The sequence below is a fragment of the Bos indicus x Bos taurus genome, chromosome 7 (genome assembly GCF_003369695.1).
Source record: "Bos indicus x Bos taurus breed Angus x Brahman F1 hybrid chromosome 7, Bos_hybrid_MaternalHap_v2.0, whole genome shotgun sequence".
Classification (NCBI taxonomy): Eukaryota; Metazoa; Chordata; class Mammalia; order Artiodactyla; family Bovidae; genus Bos; species Bos indicus x Bos taurus.
In genome coordinates, this window is record NC_040082.1 from 99,224,961 (window position 1) to 99,245,101 (window position 20,141).

At 54.3% G+C, this 20,141-nt stretch overlaps 2 protein-coding genes across 4 annotated transcripts in view; one reads left to right on the plus strand and one right to left on the minus strand.

The window, feature by feature from the left end:
- Positions 1-15,073, plus strand: part of PKN1 (protein kinase N1) — a 28,819-nt gene extending 13,746 nt beyond the window's left edge. For all 3 annotated transcript variants that reach the window (XM_027548004.1, XM_027548002.1, XM_027548003.1), the window contains exons 5-22: positions 552-697; positions 886-1,099; positions 2,095-2,289; positions 4,618-4,727; positions 4,816-4,959; positions 8,805-8,880; positions 8,971-9,112; positions 9,206-9,299; positions 10,901-10,980; positions 11,056-11,131; positions 11,233-11,324; positions 12,717-12,893; positions 13,032-13,094; positions 13,238-13,314; positions 13,508-13,650; positions 14,137-14,244; positions 14,335-14,415; positions 14,793-15,073. In XM_027548004.1, coding sequence (XP_027403805.1) covers positions 552-697; positions 886-1,099; positions 2,095-2,289; positions 4,618-4,727; positions 4,816-4,959; positions 8,805-8,880; positions 8,971-9,112; positions 9,206-9,299; positions 10,901-10,980; positions 11,056-11,131; positions 11,233-11,324; positions 12,717-12,893; positions 13,032-13,094; positions 13,238-13,314; positions 13,508-13,650; positions 14,137-14,244; positions 14,335-14,415; positions 14,793-14,996 — 2,222 coding nt within the window. In that variant the 3' untranslated portion in view covers positions 14,997-15,073. The remainder of the gene's footprint in view (positions 1-551; positions 698-885; positions 1,100-2,094; positions 2,290-4,617; positions 4,728-4,815; positions 4,960-8,804; positions 8,881-8,970; positions 9,113-9,205; positions 9,300-10,900; positions 10,981-11,055; positions 11,132-11,232; positions 11,325-12,716; positions 12,894-13,031; positions 13,095-13,237; positions 13,315-13,507; positions 13,651-14,136; positions 14,245-14,334; positions 14,416-14,792) is intronic.
- Positions 12,160-20,043, minus strand: PTGER1 (prostaglandin E receptor 1). The gene is made up of 3 exons (XM_027548005.1): positions 18,858-20,043; positions 16,888-17,864; positions 12,160-15,989 (listed from the first exon to the last, which is right to left on the minus strand). Exons 2-3 carry the CDS (start codon positions 17,842-17,844, stop codon positions 15,723-15,725), a joined length of 1,224 nt encoding a protein of 407 aa, XP_027403806.1. The 5' UTR covers positions 17,845-17,864; positions 18,858-20,043; the 3' UTR covers positions 12,160-15,722.
- Between the last annotated feature and the right edge of the window lie 98 nt (positions 20,044-20,141).

A 20,141-nucleotide genomic window follows, 5' to 3' on the forward strand; every position in this document is an offset into this window, starting at 1 on the left:
TTTGGCTGCATCGAGTCTTAGTTGTGGCACCCAGGATCTTCATTGCATCATGCGGGATCTTTCCTTGCGGTGCACAGACTCTCCAGTTGTGGTGCGCAGGCTTGGTAGTTGCAGGGACGTGGGCTTAGTTGCTCCGGAGCATGTGGGATCTTAGTTCCCTCACCAGGGATCGAACCTTCATCCACTGCAGTGGAAGGCAGATTCTTAACTGCTGGGCCACCAGGGAAGTTCCCTAAGTATGTGTTAATTGTGTGTTTGTATATAAGTCTGCCTCTGGGTGGCAGCTTAACTACATCCCTGGGACTGGCTCTGTGGGTGATGGTGTCTGGATGAAAGAGTGACAGTATCCGGGTCCATGTGCGGCTGTCTGCCCGTGGGTGACAGTGTGACTGTCCCCATGACCCCCTACCTTGGGAGGGAGTGATGCTTGTTGACGGCTATCTGTCCCTGGCCAGTGCCTGTTTCCTACAGATGGGTGCATGTCTCTAGAACCAGGATGGTTGGAGCCGGGGCTCAAGCTGGCCTCACTGCCTCGTGTCTCACGCCCACAGGGAGTCCGGACTTGGGGGCAGTGGAGCTGCGCATCGAGGAGCTGCGTCACCACTTCCGAGTGGAGCACGCGGTGGCCGAGGGCGCCAAGAATGTGCTGCGCCTGCTCAGCGCCGCTAAGGCTCCAGACCGCAAAGCCGTCAGCGAGGTGAGGGGCGGGGCATCGACCCGGAGAGGTGGGGCTTCAGCATGGGATGGGGACTCGTGTGTCAAGTCGGACCCAGATGATTTGAGGGCTCGGGCTTCTGGGGAGGAGCTCCAGGTGGGACTTAGCCAGCCTGGGGGAGGGGCGTGCCGGATCCCGCCCCCAGCCCGGCCAGGCTTCTCCCACCTCAGGCCCAGGAAAAGCTGACCGAGTCCAACCAGAAGCTGGGGCTGCTTCGGGAGGCGCTGGAGCGGCGGCTTGGGGAGCTCCCCGCTGACCACCCGAAGGGGCGGCTGCTGCGCGAAGAGCTCGCCGCGGCTTCGTCCGCAGCCTTTAGCGCCCGCCTGGCCGGGCCGTTCCCCGCCACGCACTACAGCACCCTGAGCAAGCCTGCACCACTCACAGGTGGGTCCCGACACCTCCCCTGTCCTCCCCTGCTTCCGCCCCAAATCAGGACCCCACCCTCCTGGCTCTAGACTCCTGCCCCTCTGAGCCCCCAAGCCCCAAACCTGCAACTGGGATCTTCATTCTCCCCAGTCCTGGACTCCCATCCCACTGTCCTCTCCCTTTTCCATTCACCCCAACCCTGTAGCCCTGCGCCCCATTTCCCCACGCCAGACAGACCCATGGACCCTAGACTTCCAACCCCACCTTGCCCTCCCAGAGACTCGTGCCCTCAACTCCCCATCCTTGATCCCTGGGTGGGGAAGATTCCCTGGAGATGGAAATGGCAACCCACTCTAGTATTCTTGCCTGGGAAATTCCATGGACAGAGGAGCCTGGTAGTCTGTAGTCCATGAGGTCGCAAAAGAGTCAGACACAACTGAGAGACTAAACAACAGCAGCAACAACAGTCCCATCCTCACTTTCCCCACCCCTCCCTGAAGGGCCCTGTCTTCTCTCTCCAGCCAGAGTCCCCGATTTCAGTCTCATAGTCCCTCACTCTCAGAATCCTCAGTCCTGAACCTCTGACCCCCCACCCCTAGACTAGCCAGCCCCTCCCTTCTTAGATCCGTCAGCCACTACCTCCCCAGACCAGTCCTACCATAGACCGCAGCTCCAGTGTCAGACCTCAGACTAGCCTACCGAATCCTACCCTGGACCCCCCCAGTCCTACCTGGCTCACCCCCGCCTGGACCTCCGGCCTGCACTCTGAACTGCTCTTCTGTCACTGAACCTCAGCATCTAGAGCCCTTCCCCAGACTGCCCCACCCTTCCACCTTGTCCCCTGTTTCTCTCTTCTGGGCACAGCCATCTCTGCAGCAGACCCCCTGCCTCACCCCGATTGTCCCTCACCAACTCCCATTTGCACGCTGGCCACTTCTGCACATGCCCACTTCACCTGCAGCCCTTGTCCTGCCCCAGATGTAACCCACCCCATGAGCCTGACCCTCTCTCAGGGACCCTGGAGGTGCGTGTGGTGGGCTGCAGAGACCTTCCAGAGACCATCCCTTGGAACCCTTCACCTTCGGTGGGGGGACCTGGGACCCCTGACAGCCGCACCCCCTTCCTGAGCCGCCCAGCCCGAGGTCTTTACAGCCGAACCGGAAGCCTCAGTGGCAGGAGCAGCCTCAAAGCGGAAGCTGAGAACACCAGTGAGTGGCACTAATGTCCGGGAGGAATGAGGTGGGGTAGGCTGGGGGTGGTCCCTGATTTCCCACATTGGTAACATTCTGAAAAAGTCGTTCATCACACTCATTAGGATGGATACTGTAAAATAGAACAAGATAAACTAACAGGTGTTAGGGAGGATATGGAGAAGCTGGAAGGCTTCTACACCGTTGGTGGGAATGTAAAATTGTGTGGCCACCATGGAAAGCAGCATGGCAGGTCCTCAAATAATGAAACATAGAACTACCATAGATCCAGTGTCCTGCTTCTGGATGAATACTCAAAAGAGTTGGAAGCCGGATCTCAAAGAAATTTTGGTATACACCCATGTTCATAGCAGCGTTATTCACAGTGGTCAAAAGGCAGAAGCAGCCCAGTGTCTGGTGATGGATGAACGGATTAAAAAATTGTGGTCCATCCACACAGTGGATTCCAGAGAAGTCTATTCTGTAGAAATGGATTCTATTCTGTACAAATACATCTATAACGAGGGTAAATTTTATGTTACGAGTTTTACCACAATGTGAAAAGAAGCGAATACACACGTTTAAAAGTATGAGTAGAAGAAGAATAACACTAAAGTAACTGCCTATGTTATCACCACCAAGGTCAAGAAATAGAATTCTCTGGATTTTTCAGCCTTAAAAAAGGACATTCTGAAACATGCTACAACATGGATGAACTTGAGTACATGAGTGAAATAAACCAGTTGTAAAATGACAGGTGGGCTTCCCTGGTGGCTCAGTGGTAGAGAATCCACCTGCCAGTGCAGGAGACACGAGTTTGATCCCGGAGTCGGAAAGATTCCCCTGAGAAGAAAATGACAACCCACTCCAGTATCCTTGGCTGGGAAATCCCATGGACAGAGAAGCCTGGTGGGCTACAGTCCATGGGGTCACAAAAGAGTCAGATATGACTTAGCAGCTGAACATGAGGGGTACTTCTTGTCTTTTTGTTGTTTAGTCACTAAGTTGTGTCCGACTCTTTTGTGACCCCATGAACTGTAACCCTCCAGACTCCTCGGTCCGTGGGATTTCCCAGGCAAGAAAACTGGATCGAGTTGCTATTTCCTTCTCCGAGGGATCTTCCCCACCCAGGGATTGAATCCCTGTGTTCAACCCATGTGCCTGCGCCTCCTGCATTGGCCGGCAAATCCTTTACCACTGAGCCACCTGGGAAGCCAACAAGTAGTATAGGATTCTACTTATACGAAGTATCTACGTTGGTTACATTCATAGAGATGGAAAGAATAGTGGTTGCTAGTGGTTGGGGGGGCGGATGGAAATGGAGAGTTATTGTTTACCTGGGGGGACAGAGTTTCAGTTGGGAAAGATGAAGAGTTCTGGAGATGACGGTGGTGATGATTACACAACAGTATCAACGTACTTGGTACCACTGAGCTGTATACTTGAAAATTATAATGATGGTAAATTTTATGTGAATTTTGCCACAATGTGAAAAGAAACGAATGCACACATATAAAAGTATGGATACAAGAATATGACAATAGAGTAACCGCCTATGTTACCACCACCCAGGTCAAGAAATAGAATTCTCTGGAAGCCCTCTCATGCCCCCTCCTCAATTCCAGCCCCTTCCTCTGTCCTAGAGGTAGCTACTCTCCTCACTCTTACCGCTGTCATTTCCTCGCTTTTCTTTGTAGTTTTAGCGCCCATGTACCATCTCAAAGCAATGCAGTTTAATTTGCCTGTGTTTGAACTGCATATATGTGGAATCATACAGAATGTATTCCATGGTAATGGCTTCTTTTCTTCAACATTGTGTGGGAGATTTATTCATACCGTTGCATGAAATTATACTTCATTCATTTTTAGCCCGGTTTAATTGTCTTAGATTGAGCCATATCAAATTGCTGTCTTTTTTTTTTTTTTTTTAGATAAAAATAGTTGACTGTAAGAGATTTCATGGTTTAGCTAATAACCCTATATTACCATGTATATGTTAATTCATAGGCAGATGTTTCTAGTTTCGAGCTGTTACGTAAGCATTATATTTATGCATCTCCCAATGTATACTTTCTGGCATTTTTTTAGATTGAATACTTAGGAATATATTGCTAGAATTTATATATATATAGAATAAAAGTGAATTTGGATCCCTGCCTCACACCACACACCAAAATCAACTGGAGATGGATTGAAGGGCTTAATGTGAAAGGCAGGACTGTAGAGCTTGGTCAGATAGCATAGCAGAATATTATAGGGGAAGAGAGGATTTCTTTATTAATAAGATATAAGAGATTACCCTCCTCCCCAGAATCTCCTGACACCCTCCCTCCACCCCTGTTTCAGATGAGGTGAGCACTGTGCTCAAGCTGGATAACACAGTGGTGGGACAGACATCCTGGAAGCCGTGTGGCCCCAACGCCTGGGACCAGAGCTTTACCCTGGAACTGGAGAGGGTGAGTTAGGTGGGCGAGTGAGAGGGCTGGGAGGAGGAGGGGCCTGGGGCCTCAGGCATCCCAAGTGACAGCCCTCTTCTTCCCTGAGGCACGGGAATTGGAGTTGGCTGTGTTCTGGCGGGACCATCGGGGCCTGTGTGCCCTCAAATTCCTGAAGTTGGAGGATTTCTTGGACAACGAGAGGCATGAGGTGCAGCTGGACATGGAACCTCAGGGCTGCCTGGTGGCTGAGGTACATACAGCCTGACCCCCACCCTGAGAAAATGCTTTTTTTTTTTTTTGGATGTGCCCGGTCTTCGTTGCTGCTCAGGCTAGTCTTGCGTTGCGGCACGTGTGGATTTCTAATTGCGTTGGCTTTTCTTGTGGAACACGGGTTCTAGGGTGCATGGGCTTCAGTAATTGCAGGATATGGGCTCAATAGTTATAGCTCCTGGGCTCCAGAGCTCAGGCTTAGCAGTTGTGGCACATGGGCTTAGTTGCTCTGCAGCACGTGGGATCTTCCCGGACCAGGGATCAAACACCTGTCTCCTGCCTTGGCAGGCGGATTCTTCACCGCCAAGCCACCAGGAAAGCCCAGAAAAATGCTTTTTGTGTCTCTTTCTCCTGGTTTTCTAGAAGGGGAAGATGTGTTTTCCCCTTAGTCTCTGAACCTTGATAGGAAAGTACATTTAATTAGTCCCATGATGTATGACTAAAGTTGGGATTGGTTTCATTCTAAAACAAGATATTAAAAAAAGAAGAAGAAATAGCAAAATGTTGTCAAGCCAGAAAAGAAAAGCAAAACCAAGCAACGTATTATGGGGATTGCTATGAGAGCCACAGTTGAGCAGAGAGATTCCTTCCCCAGTGCTGTCGGGTGAGGGTCCTCATCAGGGGAGCCCACCCACGACCCTCGGCACTATGGACATTTGGGCTGGGCAAGTCTTGGTTGCAGGACTCTCCTATGTACTGTAGGGTGCTGAGTCACATCCCTGGCCCCCACCCACGGGATGCCAGTAGCAACCCCGCACAAGTTATGACAACTAAAAATGCCTCCAGACATGGCCAGGCCCCTGATTGAGAGCCCATAGTCTAAATGACATTCCTAGCTGACCCCTTGTTGCATGGCCAAGCCCTGTCCAAAGTGCTCTGCTGGCACTGACTTATAAATCCTCACAAGAACCCATGCAAGAGGGACCGTTACTAGTTACGTTTGACAGAGGAGGAAACTGAGACACAGAGAAAGTCACTGGCCCCCTCGTTTAGCCAGAATTATTCTCAGAAATTCTTTAAATTTGCCCCTAAAATACTAATGTACCCTGTTTTATGTATTGGGCTGAACAGGAAGTTCGTTTGGGTTTTGTCATAAGATCTTATAGAAACTCATAAAAACTTTTTGGCCAATCCAATACACATACACACACACACGTATATAAATTGCTTCCCTGGTAGCTCTGATGGTAAAGAATCCGCCTGCAATGCAGGAGACCTGGGTTCAATCCCTGGGTTGGAAAGATCCCCTGGGGGAAAAAATGGCAACCCATTCCAGTATTCTTGCCTGGAGAGTTCTATGGGTAGAGGAGCCTTGTGGGTTACAGTCCATGGGTCACAAAGAGTCAGACACGACTGAGTGACTAACACTTTCATTTCACATGTGTGTGTGTGTATACATATATGTATGTATGTATGTGTAGATATATCTCCCCATGTCCTTAACCCTAGGGGAAAATTCTTTTTTTTCATTTTGCTACTTGCTTAGATTTTTTTTTTTTAATTTATTATTTATTTTGGCTGTGCTGGGTCTTCATTGCAGCTCTCGGGCTTCTCTAGTTGTGACGCCTGGGCTCTAGAGTGCTTGGGTTCAGTTGTAATTTGTAGACTTGATTGCTGTATGTGGGATCTTTGTTTCCTGACCAGGGCTCAAACCTGGGCCCCCTGCATTGAGAGTGTGGAGTCTTATCCACTGGACCACCAGGAAAGTCCCCACCACTTGCTTAGATTTTTAAATACCAGTTTTCTTTGCAAAAAGATCAGACCATGTGAAAAAGATCAGAAATGTGAAAAAGAAACAGAATTCCCAGTGTATGCATGCTAAGTCACTTCAATCATATCCTACTCTTTGCAATGCTATGGACTCTAGCCCACCAGACTCCTCTGTCCATTGGATTCTCCAGGCAAGAATATTGGAGTGTATTGCCATGCCCTCCTCCAGAGAATCTTCCTGACCCAGGGATCAAACCTGCATCTCTTATGTCTCTGGCATTGGCAGACGGGTTCTTTACCACTAGCTCAACCTGGGAAACCCTAGTATAAAAAATTCCCAGTGCACAGTATTAAAAAAAAAACAGCTGTATAATTAACTCTGCTTTCAGGAATGGGATAAATATCAAGAGAGTCATTGGGTTCAAGTGAGTTTAAAGATTAACCTGAAAGAAGCTTTTCCTTGGCCGTGAAAGTTGTTCACTTGTGTCTCTCTGCGACCCCATGGACTATGCAGTCCATGGAATTCTCCAGGCCAGAATACTGGAGTGGGTAGCCTATCCCTTCTCCAGTGACTCTTCCCCACCCAAGGTCTCCTGCATGACAGGTGGATTCTTTAGCAGCTGAGCTACCAGGGAAGCCTATAGAGACCAAAAATCTATATTACTCTTAAGTTTTCACTAGAAAATGCTTTCAGAATTTCACAACATTAGTCACTTTTCACTAATTTCTAACTAATTTACTAATTCCTAAAAATATCTAGAAAAATTCTTGAAATAGTCAAGGGCTATCTTACTATCTGGGTAAAAATTCTTACATGATCTCGTAATCCACAGAAGGAAAGGAGCAGAGAAGAGCTGACTTCACACGGCAGGGCCATGAAATTATTCTTCTGTTAGGAAGACTGTCCAAAACCCAAGTGGACAGTAGTGGTGGGTGGCCAGGGGTGAGAGTACTGAGGCAGTCCTGCTTGTCTTCAAGATTTACTTACTATTTTTTTTTAATAAAGATTGTTTCTTTTTAAAAAAATGTTACTTATTTTTATTTTTGTCTTGGCTGAGTCTTTGTTGCTGCTGGGGCTCTTCTCTAGTTGTGGTGGGCGGGCTTCTCATTGCTGTGGCTTCTCTAGTGATGGAGCACGGGCTCTGGAGCACAGGCTCAGAAGTTGTGGCTCACGGGCTTAGCTGCTCGGCGGCATGTGGGATCTGCCTGGATCAGCTGTGTCTCCGGCATTGGCAGGCGGACTCTTTACCACCAGAGAAGCCCCCAGGGTTTACTTATAACATTCTATTTTGTTCTCCCCAAAGCACCATCCTGTAGAACCTTCTGCAGTTCTGTTGTCGATGAACCTACAATAGTTGAGTTCTATCGTAGATGGAATTGTTCCGTGTCTGCGTCCTCCTATATAGTAGCCGCTAGCCACTTGAAGTCTGGCTAGTGTGACTGGGGGACTGATGTTTTCAGTCAGCTTACATTTTACTTCATTTCAGTAGCCACACGTGGCTAGAGGTGACCAGATCGGGGACACCCATAAAGTCACACAGTTCTATGACTTCAGCACCTTCCAGAAGATGTGATGCAGTTGGGAGAATTCCACGAAACCAGTGGTTTCCCCACATGAGTGGATACCAGCATCATCACTTGGAAGGCTTGCTGGAACACACACTGCTGGGCTCCACCCCCAGGGTTTCTGATTTAGTGGGTCCGGGGTGGGTGGAGGTGCTGAGAATCTCCCTTTCCAGCAGGTTCCCAGGTGATGCTGGTGATGCTGGTCTGTGAGCACAGGTGGGGAGGCAGGACACCAGAGGAAGGGTAGTTCCCATTTGTTGGAGTCATCCGTAGGTCTTGTTGGATCAGAGCTGCTCCCCACCCCTAGAAGAGGGCCTGCTTGCCTGCCTGCTTCTTGCTTTTCCAGAGTGGCTTTCAAGAGGTGGTCCTGTCAAAGGATGGATTGGCTTTGTGACCCCTTAATACGCTGCATGGTACTCTGTGGTTGGATGCGATGCCACAGTGACTGGAACCCTGGAAATGTACGGGTGTGCACACTATGACCCTGAGGCTTCCCCCAGCAAGATGCTAGAGGAGGGCCAGGGTCCTCACGCCAGCCCCTCCCCTCAGGTCACCTTCCGCAACCCTGTCATTGAGAGGATCCCCCGGCTCCGACGACAGAAGAAGATCTTCTCCAAGCAGCAAGGTGAGGAGGTGAACCGGGGCAGCGCAGAGACCAGAGGTGCCGCGCGTGTCATGGAGGCTAATGTCCACCCCCTCCCTCGCCCCTCCCCAGGGAAGGCATTTCAGCGCGCTAGGCAGATGAACATCGACGTCGCCACCTGGGTACGGCTGCTCCGCAGGCTCATCCCCAACGCCACAGCCACTGGTACCTTCAGCCCGGGGGCTTCACCAGGACCTGAGGCTCGGTCCACAGGGTAAGCGGGGGGCAGGGCCCTGGGAGGCCCGCTGCCCCTGGCTGCTTTCCCGGGTGCCAGGTCTTAGATGCGCCCTCCTTCCTTGTGCCGCAGTGACATATCTGTGGAGAAGCTGAACCTTGGGACTGAGACAGACAGCTCACCCCAGAAGAGCCCTCTGGGTCCTCCTTCCAGCCCATCCAGTCTGGTGAGCACCCCACCTTGGCCCAGCTCAAGTTCCAAGCTCTCACCAGGAACTTCCTTGGTCACACAGCTCATCTCTGCCAGAGCTGGGGTCTCATTTTCTATCCCAGACAAACACATGAGCTCGGGAGCCAGGCCACTTGGGCCCCACTCCTGCTCTGTTGCCTATCTGTGTGACCCATGCCAAGCTGCTTCACCTCTTGGCGGTTAGCACACCACCCTGTAAAATGATCAAGTTTAAAACTCATGTCGATGACAGGAGTCAAGTTAGTGGTTTCCTCCAGGCAGTTTATTGACAGGAGGGCGGACTCAGGAGAGCCTGCCAGCATGATGAAAATGTTCTGAAGCTTGATCTAGGTCAGAGGGCAAGTACACTTTTTCTGGAAAGGACCATATCGTCAGTATCTTCAGCTTTGTGGGTCAGACGGGTCACAGTGATGTCTCGTCAATACCACTCTCATAGAAAGCAGCAAAATGTGATACAGACACGAAGGGGTGTGGCTGTGCACTGGGAAAGCCTTACTGAGTGTCACATCCCTTTCAGGAATCATAAACTATTTTTCTTCTTTTGAGTTTTCTCCTCAATCCTTTAAAAACATAAAAATGATTCTTAGCTTACAGACTGTACAAAATACGGAGTTTACCAACCCCTGGTATAGCTTACAGGCATCTGGGTAGACACATATGTAAGAGCTGGTCCCATTACCCACCCCACTGAATGCATTTTATACCTTATTTTCTAAAAAATGGCAGCAATAATATTATATGCTTCATGGCATTAAATGAGATCATTAAATAGATGAATTTGGCAAAAAAAAAAAAAAAAGAAAAAAATCCAGAAGTTGAATAACACTGAATGCTGGAGAGGATGCGGGAGAACAGGCAGGCAGCCAGTGGGAGGCATGTGAATCACTACATCTTCTTGGGAGGGCAAGCTGGTTGAGATAAAAATGGGTGTTATCTTGACCTAGATGTTCCACTCCTGGACATCTGTGATGGCCGTGCACACACATGCACACAAAAATGCTTGAATGAGTATAAAATACATCTAGAAAGGTACTCACGATATCATTAACAGCAGCTGGCTCTGGGGAGAGCAGCTGGGGCAGGAAAAACTGTATTTCCTATTGTTTACCTGTTTGCACTGGTTGAGCTTTTAAAACTATCTCTATAGTGGGAATGATGGACTAGTAAGTAAATTTTCTCCAACTTAAATTTTTAATTTTGATTCTTCATTATATATTCATATGATGTAAAGAATTAGGTTGTTCCATAAGGCTGTTACCAATAAAGGCAATAGGTTAGAAGTATTAGAGCTTCAGCAACAGTCCTCCCAATGACTGTTCAGGGTTGGTTTCCTTTAGGATTGACTGGTTTGATCTCCTTGCTGTCCAAGGGACTCTCAAGAGTCTTTTCTAGCACCACAATTCAAAGGCATCAGTTATTCAGCGCTCAGCCTTCCTTATGGTCCAGCTCTCACATCTGTACATGACTCTTGGAAAACACATAGCTTTGACTTTACGGAGATGAGAGGTCAGACTGGAGATGGGTCATATCCATTGTGGTTATGGGTTATTGTACTCTGACCTCCTCTCTCTGTCACAGAGTTCTCCGATCCAGGCAACTACTACCACTCCCGAGCTGCCTTCGGAGACCCAGGAGACACCAGGCCCCACGCTGTGCAGGTGACACCCCTCCCTTGGCCACCACCCACCACCCCTGCCCACTGTCCCTTCCCCACCAGTCCCGTCTTTCTGCAGCCCTCTGAGGAAGTCACCCCTGACCCTCGAGGATTTCAAGTTCCTGGCAGTGCTGGGCCGGGGTCACTTTGGGAAGGTGAGGTATGGGGTGGGGTAAGGAGTTGGGGGGCTGGGGGTCCACACCCCAGGTCCTTAGACTGGCCACTAAGGCCACCCCTGTGACCACTGTGGTTTCAGGTGCTGCTCTCTGAATTCCGGCCCAGTGGGGAGCTGTTCGCCATCAAGGCTTTGAAGAAAGGGGACATTGTGGCCCGAGACGAGGTGGAGAGGTGGGGAGCCTGCTCATGCCCTCTGAGAACGTCAGTCTTCTCTTCTGGGAAGTGGGAGACAGAGCACTCCCTTCCTGGGAGTTCTGTGAGAATGATTCATAACAATCATTCCTACTTACTAAGCTAGTTGTCATTGAGTTGCTAAGTTGTATCTGACTCTTTTGCAACCCCGTGTAGCCCACCAGGCTCCTCTGTCCATGGGATTTCCCAGGCAAGAATACTGGAGTGGGTTGCCACTTCCTTCTCCAGGGGATCTTCCCGACCCAGGGATCGAACCCGGGTCTCCTGCATTGCAGGTAGTCTCTTGCATTGCAGGCATATTCTTTTACCGACTGAGCCACCAGTATTTAATGACTCTTAGCAAGCACCCATCATGTCCTTTACATTCAGTAACTCCTTCCTCACAACAGCTCTAAGAGGTCAACACTGTTATGGTCCCAGTTCTGATGGCACAGAGAAATTGAGCCAGTTGCCCAAGGTCACATAGCCAGTAAGCAGTAGGTCTGGGATTTGAACTTAGGGACTTGGGTTCTGAAGCCTGTGCTATTAATGGTGCCATGTACTGACTCTGCTTTGGGGTCAGGACCCTGAGCTCAAATCCTGCCTCTGCTACAGATGTGCATAGAAACCTTAGAGTGTTCACTTTACCCTCTGAACCTCAGCCTCCCCATCTATAAAAGGGGAGTAATCCTTTCTTGCAGGGTTGCTGGGTGGATTGAATGGGAGGATGCCTCTAGATCATTCTGCAGAGTGCCTTGCGCCCTGTAAATGCCCAGTAGAGGCACTGAGATAGTCCCAGTCTTCTTGACATCCCTTTATTAACCAGGAATCCGACTTAGACAGGCTTAAGCAAATAGAGGAATTTATTGCTCTGGATCAGAAAAGTCCAGGGGTGGACTACCTTCAGGCATGGCTGTATCCAGGTGCTCAGTTGACGTCTCTCACTTCTGCTTTTATCTGTGTGGGCTTTGCTTGTACTCCCCTCAGAGGGTCAGCGATACCTCCTGCTTTAGCACTTTAGGGCTCATCTGCCAGCTTTGGCTCTTCTCCCTTATTCATTCCAGCAGAAATCTTGAGTTTGAACCCATTGGCTTGGCTTGCCCGTTCATGAACCAATTCCTGGCCTGGGAGATGGGGTGCTCTGAAGGGAAGTAACAGTTCCCCTGGTGGTTTCCCAAAAGGAAGTTAGGGGACTGTTACTAGGACAATGGATGGATTCTGGGTGCCTCTTGAGCAGGTTCAGACGCATTAAGCAACTTGCCCAAGTGTGCACAGCCATTCAAGGCCCTTGAGCAAACATCTGATGATTGAAGACTAGGGAATGACGGGAGTCAGGGGTAGTGAGCTGCTGTGTTCTCTGACCCCCATCCCCCTCCCCCCTGCCCTGCCCAGCCTCATGTGTGAGAAGCGGATCTTGGCAGCTGTGACCAATGCGGGACACCCCTTTCTGGTGAACCTGTTTGGCTGTTTCCAGACACCAGAGCATGTGTGCTTCGTGATGGAGTACTCAGCTGGCGGGGACCTGATGCTGCACATCCACAGTGATGTGTTCTCGGAGCCCCGTGCTGTGTGAGCCTGGCACCCTGCCTCCCCACACCTCCTGGAGTTACGGGGGACTGCGGGGGGCTTTTGACGATGTGGGAGCCTTCTGTGACCCTCCTACCTTGCCTGGAGACCTGGCTCCCTCATACCAGCCTCTCTCTGCAGCTTTTATTCGGCCTGTGTGGTGCTGGGGCTGCAGTTTCTCCACGAACACAAGATTGTCTACAGGTGTGTGTGCGTGTGCAGGTTCACGCCTGTGGGCTTGTGCATACATGCACATACCCGCTTTGCCCACTGGGGGGCTCTCAGGCTTCAGGCAGAACCCACTTCCCCACTCATCCCTCTTTACATTCTTCCACCCCCTCTCACAGGGACCTGAAGTTGGACAATTTGCTTCTGGACACCGAGGGCTATGTCAAGATTGCAGACTTTGGCCTCTGCAAGGAGGGTGAGGGGCGGGGTTCGGATCTGCGGGGCTGACTTCTGGGGTTCAGACAGAGTGGGGAGGTAATGGAGCCCCCCAGCCCCACCTGGCTTACCTTACTGGGTTCCTAGGGCTGGCTGTCTAGACCACCCCATGCTGGGCTGGGCTAGAGCTGTGACCTCCCCCATAACCTCACGTGGCCTTGCCACCCCCCCAGGGATGGGCTATGGAGACCGGACCAGCACTTTCTGTGGGACCCCAGAGTTCCTGGCACCTGAGGTGCTGACGGACACGTCGTACACTCGTGCGGTGGACTGGTGGGGACTGGGCGTGTTGCTCTATGAAATGCTGGTTGGTGAGGTGAGATCCCATGCGCTCCACCCTGCCTGTCCCTGGTAACCTGCGTGTGTGCTGGTGAGGTGGGAGGGTTGTTTAATCACTAAGTCATGCCCAACTCTGTGACACTGTGGACTGTACCCTGCCAAGCTCCTCTGCCCATGGGATTTTCCAGGCAAGAACACCGGAGTGGGTTGCCATTTCCTTCTCCAGGGAATCTTCTGACCTAGAGATCAAAAACTTGCATCTCCTGCATTGGCAGGCGGGTTCTTTGCTGCTGATCCAGCAGGGGGGCCAGTAGGAGGAGGGTGTCAGATTCACCCTCCACTATGGGCTAGCTGATTGAGGACAAGTAGCTCTGCCTCCTTGGCCTCAGTTTCTGCATCCGTAAATTGGGGTCCTTCCCCTCTCAAGTGAGCCATGTCAAAGTACAGCTGGACCCCTGGGTGAATGGAACCAGGTGTGGTATGGTCAGAGGGGCCTAATTCATCCAAGCTCTCCTTGTCCCAGTCCCCATTCCCAGGGGATGATGAGGAGGAGGTATTTGACAGCATCGTCAACGATGAGGTTCGCTACCCCCGCTTCCTGTCAGCTGAAGCCATTGGCATCATGCGCAGGGTAAGGACCCCCGCCCAACTTGGGGTGAGCCAGGGGAAGTGACCCTGGGGCTGGGAAGGGAAACACTGACATGGAACTCCCTCCACCCAGCTCCTGCGGAGGAATCCAGAGCGGAGGTTGGGATCCAGCGAGAGGGATGCTGAGGATGTGAAAAAACAGCCTTTCTTCAGGGTGAAGTCTCCCACCCCCAGGACCCATTCCCCCATGCCCAAGACCTAGTGGCTTCACTTCCAGCCTTGTTACCTCCCCTCAACACCCACCTGCCTTTGCTTCCTCCCATTTACCTCCACTGACCTTCCTACACCCACCCAAGTTAACTGCAGGCTGGCCTGTTGGGAGCACTGCTGTGTAGGAGCCCAGCTGCCGGCCCTCCCCATTCACTCATGCTGTAACCCTTCCTGAGCTCCCAGCATGCCCCCCCGCTCCCACCTCTGTCGTGTGACTCTATGTTGATTCTCAAAGACCCAGACTTAGGTCGCAAGGAGCAGACCCTCCTGTGGTCTGCCCCGAGCCTCCCCTGGTGACCTTTCCCCCTCCTCGCCCCGCAGACCCTGGGCTGGGATGCCCTGCTGGCCCGGCGCCTGCCGCCGCCTTTCGTACCCACGCTGGCCGGCCGCACTGATGTCAGCAACTTTGACGAGGAATTCACAGGGGAGGCCCCCACGCTGAGCCCACCCCGCGACGCACGGCCCCTCACAGCCACCGAACAGGCGGCCTTCCGGGACTTCGACTTTGTGGCTGGGAGCTGCTAGCCCCCTCCCCCACCCCTGCCCGCACCGAGCTGTTAGTAGTTTTTAAAAAGGCCTTTGGGGTTTGCCCCATCCATGCATCCTGTTTTTTTTTTGTGCACAGTGATGATGGGGGCGGGGAGGAATGCTTGGCGGTGGGAAGAGTTGGGAAGGGAAGCAGTGGGTGGCTGGCGGTGTAGGGAGTGATGGGGAGATGCACTGGTGGGGGGTCATATGAAGAGGGGTCAAGGGATGGTGGAGATTCAGGCCTGTAACTGGTGGAGAGCCTAGGTGGGCTGCGATGGGAGAAGCTTCAGAGTTGTGTAGAGAGTCCCGTGATGGGGCGTGGCTTGTGGCTAGGGACTTGGGGTTGTGTTGGGGGACCTCAGGGCTACGATGAGCGAATGGTTGTGGGAGTCATTCCTGATGGCGACAGGGGCGACTAGCGTCCCCAGACCCTCTTGCTCTGCTCCCAGCGGAGCTCCCCCCAGGACTGCGACCATGGCGTTTCGCGCATGCTCCCGCGACTCCCGCTCTGCATCTCTATGCCCCCGCGTGGCAAGTTCAAGAACTGCACACCCCGGAGACGTACACAGCGCCTCTGCCGCCTCCGCGCGGCCACCAGGGTGCCGCAGCCCAGACAGGACCCACCGCCCTGGGCTTGTCGGCAAAAAGATTTCATTCCCCGAAGTCTTTGCCCTGCGGACCTGAGACCGGTCCCGGATGGTCTGGCTTAGACGCCGGGTGTGCCTAAAAAGAACTGAGGCCACTGTGCCGAGAACTGCGCAGCGAGCTGGCCTCCCAAGTGCTCTTGTTTAGGCCTAGCCCTCCATGGCTGCCCTTGGCGCCTGCCCTTGAAGGCAGCAGGCGAAGCAGTTGGCGAAGCACTGCTTGGCGCAGCAAGATGTACACCCAGGGGTCCAGAATCTGGTTCCACGAGGCGAGGCGCACGGCCAAAAACAGCGGCCGCTGCAGGGAGCTGGAGCCCCAGCCTGCGACAGCCAGCACCACCACCACCTGCGGGAAAAGGTGGTGTGAGCGGTGGGGCGGTGTAAGAAAAGGGGTCTGGGGAAGGGTAGGGTTGGGATGGGTGGGAGTGTGCCTGGGAAGTAAGGGGGCTGTGAGGAGGGACGCAATGTAAAAGTAAGTGGGAGTCGAATTGGGAAGGAGCTGTGGAGAGCGGGGGTGGGGGCAAGCAGGGCCTTACAGAGCATGGCAGAAGCAAAGGCCTTCATTGGGTGTGCGCTCAGGCGAGAAAGAAGTCCCAGATACCCCAAAGGACAGAGGATGGAAGAAAAGGCTTCCCTGGTGCCTCAGTGGTAAAGAATCTGCTTGCCAATGCAGGAGACACGGGTTCAATCCCTGGTCTGGAAAGATTTCCCACATGCCAGCTGGGAGGCTAAGCCAGAGCACCACAACCCCTGAGCCTGTGCTCTGGAGCCTGGAAGCTGCAACTGTTGAGCCCACATGCCTCTTCTACTGAAGCCCATGCATCCTAGAGCCCGCACCAGGCAATAAGACACTGGGCAAAAGAGAAGCCCGCGCACCACGAGAGAAAAAGCCCGAGAAGCAGCTAACAGCCAGCACGGCCAAAAATAAAATAGGGGAAAAAAAGGAAAGAGGTGGTGATGCTAGAAGGGAGCTAGGGAATGAAGGCACTTAGGAGGGTGGGGTTGGAAGGGGAGGCTTGCCTGGATCTGGTGACCTATACAGACCCCAGGAAGGAGAAAGACAAGGGGCCTGGAAAGAGTGGGACGTCAGAGGGAGAGAGCAAAGGGTGGACTCTGGCAGGTGGGGGCAAAAGGGCAGAGCCCTGGCTGGGTCAGGGAGAAAGGACACAGAATGGAAAAGGGTGGGAGGGGTCACGGAGGGCGTGGGAAGGAGCAGGGTTGGAGTGGACCTGTGCGCCCCTCACCAGCAAGGGACTCCAGCAGATACACGACACCACCATGATGCCTACGAGCTGGCCGACCATTTCCACGTCGTGGGCGCGGGCTTTGCGTGAGGAGCCACGGCTCGGAGAGCCGCCCGGGGCGGCGGAGGCCGAAGCGACGGACGAGGCGGACGAAGCGGAGGCCGAGCGGGGTCCACGCCCTCCCCAGTGACGGCGGCTGTCGGGGCCTCCTCCGGCTGGGAAGTGTCGTCGAGAGCGGCGGCGCCGCCAACGGGCGCGCAGCAGGGCCAGGCCGCTGAGCGTGTTGCACAGGAGCGCGGCGAGCAACGAAGCCAAGCCAAGGCCGGCGAAGAGGCCGGCGAGCAGCGCCTGGCGCCAGCCTCCCGCCGGGCCCAGTCCGATGAAGCACCACGTGCCGGGGTACTGCAGCTCATAGCGGCCTACGCGCGCCAGCGGCAGCAGCGCCACGGCCAAGGCCACGGCGGCCAGCGCTGCCAGAGCCAGCCGCGCACGGGCCACCGAAACGCGGGCTGCGTGCAACAGCGGCCGCGTGACGCCCACGCAGCGCTCCACGGCCATGCCGCAGCCCAGCAGCAGCGGGCACAGGCCGAAGAAGACCATGCAGCCGCCCAGGAAGTGGCAGGCGCCGCCGGCAGGCGCGCGCCCCGCCGCGTACAGGCGCAGCACCAGCGCACCCGGGATCACGTGGCCCGCCAGGTCGGTGGCCAGCAGGCTGGCGACGAACAGCAGGAAGGTGGCTGCTGAGCGGCGGCGCCGCAGACGGCCCGCGGCCTGCGCCAGAAGCCCCAGCGCCAGCACGTTGGACACGGCGCCCAGCGTCATGGAGAAGATGGGCAGCGCGGGCGATGCGCCCGCCAGGCCCAACGGTGGTCCGGCGGACGTGTTGGGGGCCCCGGGTGCCGTGCACGTGGTCGCCTCGCCCGCCAGGCTCAGGTTGAGGGGCCCGCAAGGGCTCATGTCAGGTGCTGGGGGTGGGGCTGGGAAGAGGAGAGGAGAAGAAGGTGAAGTCCTGCCGTTGGCCTGGACCAGCTGGTTTTCCCCTCCCAGATCATCCCGACCCATTTGACTTTATAAGAGTTCTCTTAGGGACCCTGTACCCATGGCAACTCTAAATGACTCTGGCTGCCCCACGCCTGATCCAGTTCTCCTCCGCTGCCCCGAATCGGCCGATCTCTCGCTCCCGGCCCCAGTCGGCCCCCACTGCACCCCTTCTCTGATCATCAGGGCTCACCTGGCTTCAATCCACCTGTCTCCAACCCCACTTCTGAGCCTTACCCACACACCTGACACCCACCTTCCATTCTGACACCACCACAAATTCCTGGGACCCCAGCCCTCTCTGGTAACCATTAACCCATTTCTGAACCCAGGGCCCCACCTGACCTCACTGCCCCATCTCTGACCATCACCCTTTACTCTGGCCCCACCCTACATGCTCACAGCCCACCTCTCCCACCATGGGCACATCACTTCCCCCCACACTTCCCCCCGGGCCAATTCCCTGTCCCTTCAGCCCCCATCTTTGTCCTCATCGCTCCATCTCTGTCCTCAAGGCCCCATCTCTGTGCCCACAGACCTGCCCCTTCGGCACCTCTGGCCTGTCCTCAGAGCCCCAGCCCTGCGCCCCACACTCCCACCTCTGAGCTCCCCTGCTGTCTCCCACCCAGGCCCTACCTCTGACCACTGCTGCCACCCCTTGGCTGCCCAGTTTCCTCCTGCTGGCTCCCCACCCCCTGCCCCAGAGGCCTCAAGGCTGACCCATCACCATCCCTTCCTTGATACCCCCTGGTGAGGGCTGAGAGGGCAGAACTGCTAGGTCTTCTGGAAAGAGAGGCCGGACAGAGGATAAGATCAACTGGGACAGACAGATGGGCTGAGAGTCAAAGAACACAGGAAGCACAGGCTGGGGGTACCCCATCCTTCCATGCCTGCCTCCCCCACTAACAGTCCTCAGGCCCAAGCCTTCTTACCCAGTGCTGCCTCGGACGCAGGGTCCCCATCGCCTGCCGTTTGGCCCCTGCTGCCCCGCTGCTCTGCTGCCCAGCTGCACCCCAGCCTGCTGCGCCCGAGCTCTCCGGCAGGCCGCTCCCTCCCCCCTCCCTCCCTCCTGGGGCGGCTCCTCCGCTCCCTGCCTCCTCCCGCTACCCACTCCAGCCTCCAGGGGCCGTTCCACTCGGTGTATGCCTTCAGGGGACCTGGGTTGGCAGGGACCACCACCCCCCCCCCGCACTCCTGGCAATGGTCAGGGACCACTCCCAGACCTTAGCTCCCCTCCTGAGGAAGTGGGGGCCTCCAGGAAGTTGGCCTGTCCTCCCTGCCCTGTGACCCTCTTCCCCTGGTGGGATGGGAGCAGCCCCCTTCCCCGCCCCCCAGGCGTGGGCCTCTTGCCTGCCTCATTAATAAAGCGGATAAAATCTAAACACTGGAAAATGTGAGTGTCGCCCAGGGCAGGCGGGAGCGGCTTAGGGGGGCTGCCGCTACCCCCAGCAGGGCTGTGAGGTGGGAGAGCGAGCCCTGAGTGGGGCCAGTGGCAGCCCCTTGCCCTGCCAGAGCCTTCCTGGATGCTGGGTGGGTGGTGGTGGGCAGAGCCTTGGGTGGACCAGTTTGGATCAGGTCCAGCCAGCCTAGGAGATCCGCCCATTATTTACACAGGGGCTTAAAGCCCAGGCGTGCAGCCAGTCATCCCCCAGGAAGGGAGAGGGAGGAGGAGGCCGAAGCGGGGCAGGGGGACCAGGAGGTGTGGTGACTGGTAGGCGGTCTCCTAGATCCTGCTCTAGGACGTGGTCCCAAGTCACACACAGCCACACCTGTGGGCACACAGCTGCATCCTCACCTCCTGCCCCAAGAATTAGAATCACATCCTGCAGGGGCATGTGTGTGCATGCATGCGCGCGCGCACACACAATGGTCTCACACTCAAACATACACAATTGTATCCCTTAACATTCCAAGACCCCGCCACCATCATGGCCTGTGTCCAGCCCAGCAGCAGCCACATTCCTCAGACCCTTGGCGTCAGCCTCTGTCACCCTGAGACAGTGTCACCCCCAACACCAGATACACCCATAGTTACAGACTCCCAACAGCCTGAAATACAGGCCCCTGAGAAAGGGACCATTACACCCCTTGTTCCTGAGTCACTAAGTTGTGTCTGACTCTTTTGCAACCCTATGGACTGTAGCCCTCCAGGCTCCTCTGTCCATGGGATTTCCCAGGCAAGAATACTAGAGTGGGTTGCCATTTCTTTCTCCATG

Bases quoted from the DNA above. Each gene is read 5' to 3' on its own strand.
- PTGER1 (XM_027548005.1), bottom strand. From the start codon at position 17,844: ATGAGCCCTTGCGGGCCCCTCAACCTGAGCCTGGCGGGCGAGGCGACC. The intron at 15,990-16,887 runs GTGAGGGGCGCA...CTTTTCCCGCAG, and splicing joins TCTGCTGGAGTCCCTTGCTG to GTGGTGGTGGTGCTGGCTGT.